The sequence below is a fragment of the Bos taurus genome, chromosome 1 (assembly GCF_002263795.3).
Source record: "Bos taurus isolate L1 Dominette 01449 registration number 42190680 breed Hereford chromosome 1, ARS-UCD2.0, whole genome shotgun sequence".
NCBI classification, from domain to species: Eukaryota; Metazoa; Chordata; class Mammalia; order Artiodactyla; family Bovidae; genus Bos; species Bos taurus.
Genome location: NC_037328.1, coordinates 152,439,079 through 152,449,458, shown reverse-complemented (window position 1 = coordinate 152,449,458; position 10,380 = coordinate 152,439,079). Strand labels below are relative to the sequence as shown.

The window sequence follows — 10,380 nt, the reverse complement described above, 5'->3', positions numbered from 1 at the left end:
GAATCCTGTCGAAGGCTTCATGAATTTTTGTAGCTTAGATATACACTGTCTCAAATAGTTTGAGCAGTTGCTGAGTTGTAAAATACAGAGGAGAGAGGACTTTAGTGGGCATTTTCTGTTTCTTTAAAGCTAATCTGAAAGTTGTAAATATTGAGTTCTTAGTGAATGATTTCAGTGACGGGTTCATAATGATAATGGTGATGAATACTTCACCACACCCCTTTACAGGAACTTAACAGTAGTGTTCTGTGATTTAAACCTTTAAGTAACATGTTGAAGTTTAGCATTAGTAGTATTCCCACTTGCTGATGAAATTGAGAGACAAAGCTGTTTAAGTGACTTGTTCAGTGACGGAACGCAGGGTGAGGGGAAGCGTTCAGATTTGAGCGCAGGCAGTCTAACCTGAGAGCCTGTTGTGTTGGCCCTTATGCTGCTGTTTTCTCCACACCAGGTTACCCAGTGTTGGACACAGACGAGGCATCAGTGGCTTCGGGTTATCAGCTCACTGGTGAATCGTCTACCCCAAGGGGGCAGAGGCCTTGTTTCCTGTTCTGGACCTTTTAGTTTGTTTCTTCATTAGGTGGGTGTTGTGTACTGTAACTTTGGGTTCTCTTTCCTCAGTTTGAAGATCAAAAATTGACTATTCTTGAAGCTGGCTGTGGGGTTGGGAACTGTTTATTCCCACTTTTAGAAGAAGATCCAGATATCTTTGCCTATGCCTGTGATTTTTCTCCGAGAGCTGTTGAATATGTCAAGGTTGGTGCACCATCCGTGTGTTGTTATGTTTCTGTTTTCCTAGACTTGTCGGACCTGACTTCTACACCCGTTTTCCCAGTTCCGGTCTTCTTCCTGAAGGACCGGCTATGATCACTGTAAATGTAGTTTTCCTGTGTATTTGCATGTATACATACAGAAACATAGCATTATTTAGAAAAGTAGAAAGAAATACCAGACAACATCCATAAACTTGTGTCCACATTTAATGATTGGCAGCATAGAAGGCAATGGCACCCCACTCCAGTACTCTTGCCTGGAAAATCCCATGGACGGAGGAGCCTGGTAGGCTTCAGTCCATGAGGTCGCTAAGAGTCGGACACGACTGAGCAACTTCACTTTGACTTTTCATTTTCCTGCATTGGAGAAGAAAATGGCAACCCACTCCAGTGTTCTTGCCTGGAGAATCCCAGGGACCGGGGAGCCTGTTGGGCTGCCGTCTATGGGGTCGCACAGAGTCGGACACGACTGAAGCGACTTAGCAGCAGCAGCAGCATTTTGCTACTTTTGCTTTATAAACTTTTATAGTGTCATTTATAGTTGTATTTAGTTAAGGACTGCAGCTTACACTTTATTATGTACCTAAATCTTCTTAGCCTAAAACATTCCTGCCCTTCCCCTTGACTTTTTCCCCAATGACATTGAGTTTTGGGAGAGCAAGCAATTTTATGTAATGAGGTCCCACATTCCAAATTGGCTGATTGTTTCTTTCTATCATTGTTTAACTTGTTGCTTTATGCCTTGTATTTTCTGTAAACCACAAGTTAGATTTAAATCTAACTTAAAATATTTTGAGCAAAAATACTTTAGTAGGTGATGTAGCTTTTATATTGCATCCTGTCAGGAGGCAGTGATCTAATGTCACTGTAAGTGATGCTAGTTTTGGTCACTGGGTTTAAAGTGACTTCCTAATTCCCCTGTTGGACAGGTGTTTTCTTTTTGTCATTAACAGATATGTGAGGGATACTTTGGCAACATGCAGATATCTATTTTTCCATCAACCTTTCACAATTTTAGCACCTTAGACTTTTAAATAGTGATATCACATTGTACTATAACCTACCTTCTTCGCTGTACATTATATCTTGCCTAGTATTTTCATCCCAGTACATGTAGGTCTACTTCATTTCATTTACCTCTGGCAGTATTTCACAGAATGGATGTGCCATATAGTAATAATTGCTTTGTTGATGATTGTTCAAATTGCTTCTAATTTTTGCTCTCACAAGTAGGATTGATGTAATCAGAATTATACGCATGCCCCAAAACACATGTGTACATGTCTCTGTGGTGACTAATAGAAGAAATAGAATTCCTTGGAGAAAGCATACACATTAAAATTTAAATAGATAGGGCCAGCTGTCCATCCAGAAAATTATACCAATTTATAATTTCACCAATAATATAAAGATTTTTTTCCCTCTATGCCATCAACATTTAACATCAGTCCTTTTTTTGGCTGCACTGTACAGCGTGTGGGATCTTAGTTCCTCAATCAGGGATCAAACCCACACCCCCATGCATCGAAAGCACAGAATCTTACCTCCTGGACCACCTGGGAAGTCCCACCATCAGTCTTTTCTGTATCTCCCAATCTTATAGGCCAAAAGTACTATCTCCATGTTTTAAATTGTTTATTCTTTATAACAAATAAAGTTGAAGACTTTGTGATATGTAAATAAGCATTAGTTTTTCTTCTGCTTGTTTTTATTCCTTTACTCTATATATGTTTATTCGAAGCCTAATGTAGGCCAATCACTGTTCTAAGCATTGGGATGAAGTAGTAAACAAAACAAACAAAACCCTCACCCACATTGGGCTTACACCATAGTATGAATTGTCTGTTCATACCTTTGCCCATTTTTCTGTCAGTTTGTTTCTTATTTTGCGGATATATTCTGTTATATCTGTTGCAAATATTTCTTCGAGTTTATTAGGCATTGTTTTATGGTATTGTTTTATTATAGAATTTAAGTGATCACATCAAATGAATAATCATTTCCTTTTGAAGTACTAAGGTTTTATGTTTTTGGAGTTCTATAATCACATAGATATGCTTTTTATAGTTTTGGTTATGAGGATTTTTAATTAATCTGGAAAAGTTTGACGATTGTTTTTAGAGTATTTCTTGAGCTCTTGTTTTCTCCGAGGATTCCGGTTATCTCTGTTATACCATTTGCTATTGTTTCCCAGCTCTTGGATGCTGGCTTTTTTGTTTGTTTGTTTTTAACTTTTTTGCCCTTTGCATTTCCAGTTTGTGTACTTTCTGTTGTCTTATCATCAAGTTCACTGATTCCTTTTAGGCAGTAAGCATTCCTGTTGATGAGCCTGTCAGAAGCATTTTTCATTTCTGTTACTATGTTTTTGATTTTTAGCATTTCCCATTGATTTGTAGTTTCTATATCTCTGAAATTACCTATCTGATCTTGAATATTGTCCACCTTTTTCATTAAAGCCTGTAGTACGTTAATCATAATTTTTTTGTTTTTTAATGTCCAAGCCTGTAGTTCCAGCGTCTGTGTCATATTTGAGTCTGGTTTTCATGATTGTCTCTTCAGACCATGTTTTTTCTTGCCTCATGGTGTGCCTTGTTCTTTTTTTGTTGAAAGCTAGGTATGTTATACAGGGCAGTGGACAGCTAATAAGGGTTTGTAATAATCTAGACTGGAGTTGTGCTCTGTGTTAAAGTCTGTTGTTGGTATAGTTACCTGTGAGGTTTGTTGTTGCTATGGGCCCGTGAGACTTCAAACTCCTCTGGTGACTTTGTTGTTCCTGTTGGCTTTGGGTCTTCCTGTTGTGCTGCTCCCCATGAAGAGTCTGTCTCTTGCAGCTTTCCCACAAGTGTTTCTGCCTCTCCAGGAATAGAGCTTTTCTTTCTCATCCCTTCCCCTCCTCTGTCATCCTCCGGGGTCATGAGGCCATTCTCTCTGCAGATGAAGACAAAGTTTGGGCAGAGCAGTGCCCTCCCCAGGGGCAGTGATGTTCCACTAGTGCCCCAAGGACCCAAGGCCCAGATGACTTTTCCTCTGCGTGTTAAACCTTTGCTCACTTAAAGGAGCTGAGAAGGTCCAGCCCCAGAAAGAGCCCCGTTCTTTCTGTGAGAGCCTAAGTGATGTCCCTGGTGGAAACACCTGCTAGGGTGTGGACATCCCGGTGGCTTCAGCCCTGGGAGCTTCATGCTGTTTGTCACATTTCTAGTTTTCTAGAGGCCTCAGGTAAGCAAATGCTTGGGTCCTGCATCTCCCTGAAGGCGCCTCTCCCTCTCCACATCTGGGGGTGGCTGGTGGTTCTTTGACGTCCGGTCTCTCATGGGTTCACAGGAAGTTGCTGTCTGTCCCGCTCATGGCCCTGTAAGGATAGACTCTCCATCTCTCCACCTCTGCACTGGAGCTGGAATTCTTTTATTTCTGCTGCCCTTTAGCACAAGTGGATAGAGCTAACTGTTCAAACAGTGAATTGAGTGAGAAATTCATTTTCCATTCCTGATAATCATAATCTTTGTTCTCTATCTTTTTAAAAAATTTAATGTCATTTTTGTCACCTGTCTTCTGTTTTATACACTAATGATCCCTCTAAATACATGGGTCTGTTCAGGGACACTCTTTTGTCTCACTGATCTGTTGGTCCCCATTCTCAAACCACACTGTTTAGTACTACATTTTGTAATGTGTTTTGATGTCCTGTAGTATGCCTCCTCCTCCTCCATTGTTTTTCATCTAAAAATTGTCTTGGCTGTTCCTAAAGGTTTTCACTTCCAGATGAAAAAATTCACTTTCTCAAATTTCTAGAAATCTGAAGATTCGGTTGAGATTGTAATAAACTCCAATCTATCTATAAGAGTTATAAGTAGAACTGACCTGTCCTATAACTTTATGTATCTGCTTATTAAGGTCCTTACTTACATTAAAGAAAAGTTTATTATTTTTCTCCATAATGCTGTTATATATGTGTTGAAACCTATTACCATAATGTACCAGGAACACACTTGTAGTTTAAAAAAAAAAGTTTTCTTAGCTTGCTGCATCAAGCACGCACCATACCCAGAAGAAGGGTGGGAGCATCTCAGTAAAGGGAGCCAGAAGGACCTCTCATAGGATTCAGGGTTATAGTGGGTGAGTCAGAGGAGTGTTAAGGGAGCAGAGGCAGGGTTTGATTTATCATCCCTCTGGAGTCACATGCTTCTAAAAACTCAGTTTGGAATATGTGATAGACTGCATACGAAGTTAAAAATAATTTGTTGTGTTTAAAATAGATCATCAATAAGGACCTACTGTATAGCACAGGGGACTCAGCGCAATACTCTAATAACATAAATGGGAAAAGAATTTGAAAGAGAAGATGCATGTATACTCTACACCTGAAACTCAGGCAGCATTATTAATCAACTATACTCCAATATAAAATGAAAAAATTTTAAAGAAAAAAAAGGAACAAAATTATTTGTTAAAATGAGATCTTGCCCCTTGTGGCAGTATTGAATATTACATGCTTTAATGTGAAAATGAGCTGCTATTCAGTAGCAGTGGTTGTTGAGTTCTGTGCAGCAGTGTACATGTGGAAATAGCATCTCCAACGGGTGGTGTGCTTTTCTGTGTGTATCAGCATGGATGTTGCACTGAAGGTATTTTGTGTTTTTCTCCTCTCTAGCAAAATCCTCTTTATGACACAGAAAGATGCAAGGTGTTCCAGTGTGATCTGACCAAAGATGACCTTCTGGAGCACGTGCCCCCAGAGTCTGTGGATGTTGTCACATTGATATTTGTGCTCTCTGCAGTTCACCCTGATAAGATGCACCTTGTCTTACAAAACATTTACAAGGTTAGTGATTGCGAGCCTGCATTTGAGGGTTCGACATCCTGACTTTTCACTTAGCTTCCCTCTGAGGCTCACATGCCGTCTTAATTCACAGTCTCCCTGTTCTTACAAGGTGGGCTGTGTAGTCGATGTATGAAGAGAAGTTCTCCTGTGTGAAACATCCACCTTAAATTCTGTTTGGCTTAGTGGCCATAGCTTGCCTTGGAGCAGCTGCTGGGATCTGTGGAGCCCTGTGGTAAAGTGAGAGGGAGCAGGGGCCCCCACACAGGAGCACACAGTGTGCCTCGAGTTAAACCTTACTTCCCGATGTAGGCCGCTTCCTTTACCTCTCTGAGCTTCCGTTTCATTACCTGTGGAGTGTTGAGATAATGGTTCCTAGATCTTGGGATTTGGGGTAGATTACATGAAGTGTGCTCTTGGTGCCCAGTGCAGTGCCTAGTAGTGGTGAGTGCTCTTAAAAGTCAGCCATGGTCATTGTTGTCTCTCCCATCGTTGCTGTTAGAACTCAAGCTGCCGCAGCTACCAGCAGGCTGCTGCAGCACTCGGGGAGTGAAGTCGCACTTCTCAGTCATGGGACTCGAGACAGGCCACCTTATCATCCTTCCCTTTGATGGTTCAGGTGAAAGTAAAGGATTGAGAAAGCTGGGGAGTTAGACAGCTGGAAAATGGTGGGAGTGGTCAGAGGGTGACTTGCATGACATTGAAAGTATTGCCTTCACAGTATGGGCAAGACTTCAGAACATTACTGTGGGAGTGAGTGATTAAAAGGTGAAGGACAAAGTCTTTGAAAGGGAGGAGCTCAAATCATTGAATCCAGCATGTTTGGAAGGGTAATTCCTGTGTATGTTGAAATTCATTGGAGTTAAAAATGGAGTAGTGTATGGATAAGAGCATAAACCAGAAGATACATTCATCATGAAATTGAGGGAAATGACCCTGGAACTAATAGATGCCCTTGTGGCTCAGTGGTAAAGAATCCATCTGCCAATGCAGGAGACATGGGTTCGATCCCACATCTGGGTTGGGAACGTCTCCTGGAGCAGGAAATGGCAACCCACTCCAGTATTCTCACCTGGGAAATCCCATGGGCAGAGGACTCTGGCAGGCTACAGTCCATAGTGTTACAAAAAGTCGGACACGACTTAGTGACTGAACAACAACAATAATACGGGGTAGTGGGTGATGGTATGATCTGATGACAGGAGGTTCAGAGCTGAAACTTGAGGGCAGAAGGGGGGATGCACAGAAAGGAGCAGTGGGGGGGCAAGGAGGACCCTGCCCCATCCCCACGCTTGGTGGCACTAGGGCCACGGGAGAAAACACGCCTGCTTGAGAGGTGGCAGGGAGAACCGTGTCCTCGGGGCAGTCAGGTTGTTAGCACTGGAATGTGAAGGGAGCATTCAGGATACCAGTGATTTCACTGATGAAGGTTCCAGGGACTAGGAAGGAGCGGGAGACAGGAGTAAGCAGTGTCTGGGACTTCGTGGGGATGACACTGCCCACTGTCAGTACTGTTCATCGTGCTGGAGGTCCCAGTCAGCTGGAAAACAGCAGAAAAAGAATGAGAAAGAAATAAAACGTTGTTTTCAGGTAGTATAATTGTCTAATGAGAAAATATTAAAGAATATTAATATTAAAGAATTACACAGATATAAGATGAATGTACTCAATGCCACAGAATTGTATACTTTATTTAAAGAAGTAATGTGCACTGTGTCATCCTGGTCCACTTCATGTTATATTTTACCCTTTTAAGTTCGAGGTTTTCAGTAGACTTTTTATTTTGGGGGGAAAATTGACAAGTTGATTCTAAATTTACATGAAGGAATAAAAAGTCAAAACATTCCTGAAGAAGGAGATGGGGCGATTTATACCTTACCAGATATAAAGGCTTATTACAGCTACAGTTATTAAGACAGATGGTATTTGCAGAGGAACAGAAAAATTGACAAATGGAATATGATAGCTTAGAAGTAGATCCATGTATGTATGGAAATTTGATAGTTGATAGAGGTGACATTGGAAGATCCCTGGGGAAAGGACTGCTCAGGAAGTGATTCTGGGACCATTGGTGGTCTATGTAGGAAAAATCCAAAATTGTTTTCTGCTTCACATCCTTATACAAAAGTCATGTATGGATTTAAAGGTGGATTTAAAGACTTAACTGGAAAAGACAAAAGTGTAAGCCTTTCAGAAGAAACTATAGGAAAAAAACTTTGACTTCAGAGTGGGGAAAATTTTCTCAAAGACTAAAAAGCATTCTATGCATGAAGATGATATAATAAAATTAGGAGTTTGTTTTCTTCAGACAATTAAGATGATACAAAGAAATTAGAGAGACCAGGTGGGAAAAGTAACTTAAAATCTACTCAGCTGAGGGCCTTCCCTGGTAGTCCAGTGATTAAGACTCCTCACTTCCACTGCAGAGGGGCCTGGGTTTGATCCCTGGTCCTCTCTTTGGAGAACTAAGATCCCACATGCCACTCACTGTGGCAAAAAAAAAAACAACACAAACCTATTCAACTGACAAAGATTAGTATTTCAGAATGTATAAAGAATTCTTGGGTAACGGTAAGAATGACAATGGAAAAACAGTCTTTTTATAGAAGAGGGATATACAGATAGTAAGTTAATGTATGATAACCCAGGAAATGGAAAATAAAACCTTAATGAGACACTATTAGATTATAATAAACTCCAACGGAGCTGAGTATTAATGAGGATATCCCTCTTCTTGATTTAAATGAAAAGATATAGCATATTGTGTGTATTTTAGTAATAATGAAATGTTATGTTAAAACTAAAACAAAACACTGACTTGAGCTGGCTCAGTCCATACCTGGCCTCTGTTGTAACCTTTCATATGCTAATAAGTTCCATTTCAGCCTCTTCCTGTTTTAGCCCCCAATAGAATTCCTTTTTCAGCTGACCTGGAATGAGTTCACAGCAGCAGTGTGAGGCCACCATACACGGTGACTGGTTCATTAATTGGATATCATGTGCTTCATCAGGAAGTTAGCGGAAGAAGCAGTCTCTCACCCTCTGACAGTCAGACACCCTTTGGGCAGCTCTCCAGTTTAAACAACCACAGAAACATGCTGTTCATGGTAGAGCTAATTACTGTAGGATGGTAACACTGGAGAAATTTTAAAATCACTTAATTTTAAACTGAATGGGAACCTTAAAGTTGGGTTCCCTCATTTTTGGAATGAAATGGTAAAGTAAAAATCAACTAAGTTTGTTATTGGAAGACAGGATTTTGGTCTTCCCTGTGCCACTAACTTGCCTTGAAAGCCCAGGCAAATCACTTGTGCTCTGAGCCTCACTCACCAAGAGAGGGTCTGACTGATCTCACCCGCCATCTTTCTGGAGCTGCCCAGAGGACGAGAAAACCCAGCAGAAGCACAGTCCTGCCTCAGAGGAGGTGTTAGTGCCGTAATTTCTGTCTTATGGACGAGGAAGCACATTCAGAGGATGAAACAACTTGTTTAGGGTCATTCAGCCAGTTAACGGAAGAGCTGGCCCATGGATCAGGAGTTCCCAGATTCCTGAGCGACAGTCCCATGCGGCCTTCCCTTCCTTCTGAAAATAAGTGAGTCTCATACAAATTAAAGTTTTCAGCTTGTTTTCTTCTTAGTCACATTTCTGACCAAAGTAAGAATGTCTTTATCCAGTCAGTCAGTCAGTTCAGTAGCTCAGTTGTGTCCGACTCTTAGTGACCCCATGAATCGCAGCACGAGGCTCTTTATTGACAGTATTTTTAATGCATGCTAATGTTTGCCGGGGTCTAGCCCCAGCAGGATCCAGGGGTACCCTCAGAATGATGGCATTGGCGATAAGGAAAGTAAAAGGGGAGAGAAAGAGGCTTGATCTTTTTTGGTTTACACAGAAAGCCAATAAAGCTCCTGGCATGGAACTTGCTCTGTTCACAGAGGTCACAGGCACCCTCTTGGTGGGGTGAGGACGCAGGACGCCCCCTCCCCGGTAAAGATGCAGGGTGCCTTCCTGATCGGGTCTTAGAAGCCTAGGCAAAAAAGTGAATTCAGAGAGCCCCTGTGCCCCAAGGAGACATCCTGAAAGAAGAACAGAGAGAGAAAGAAAGAAAATGAAAGAAAGATTGACACAGGGAGACCAAGCTTTGGTGAGCGAGGCCCATAACTTTATTTTCAAAAGGAACTTTTATACCTTGACTTGTACATAGAGGGAAATGAAAGATGCAGAGTCATGCAGCGTCAACCCAAACATTACATCTGTTTTGTCTTTATCGAAACCAGGATTTTTTCTGCATACCTTTTCCATAAACAATGTTGTATACATTATCTTCTGGCCTTGGAGGCCTGTGGACATTTTATGACCGTTTTTTGATAAAGCCTGCTCAACCAGAAAACTTATTTTCCCTTGAAGTGTTTTTTCTCTATATTTCTAATCTATGTCAGCCTCAGAAAATGCTAAAGGTGAAGTGAGTTACAACAAAGAAAGAACCAATTAGCTCAAAGGTCTGATGTGGTTAATTCTAAGGCTGCTGCTTGTTTTCCTTACATTCCAACTATGTTAACCAGTGCACTCCCCCGTGCACAATGGATAAGGGGTATGGGCACTCCGCAGCAAGCATTGGCTCAACAGTGAAATCCTACACCAGCACCACTCTAATAGTTTTTAACTCTTTGAAAGGCTCTATATTTTTAGAATGTTTTAGGCAGGCTTCCCGTGTCTCTCATGGTTGGGAGGCTGTGAACAATCACATGCGTAGCTGCAAGAGTCTGGATAAACCTGTCAGGCAAGCTAGAAAGC

The 10,380-nt window shown here is 41.3% G+C and overlaps 1 protein-coding gene across 12 annotated transcripts in view; it reads left to right on the top strand.

Annotated features, from left to right (window-relative positions):
- Positions 1–10,380, top strand: part of METTL6 (methyltransferase 6, methylcytidine) — a 31,302-nt gene that overhangs the window by 2,741 nt on the left and 18,181 nt on the right. For all 12 annotated transcript variants that reach the window (XR_009494114.1, XM_010801762.4, XM_059885400.1 and 9 more), the window contains 2 exon segments: positions 622–756; positions 5,422–5,592. Coding sequence is in view for 11 of the 12 variants with exons in the window: in XM_010801762.4 (XP_010800064.2) it covers positions 622–756; positions 5,422–5,592 (306 nt within the window). In the remaining variant the exon portion in view is untranslated.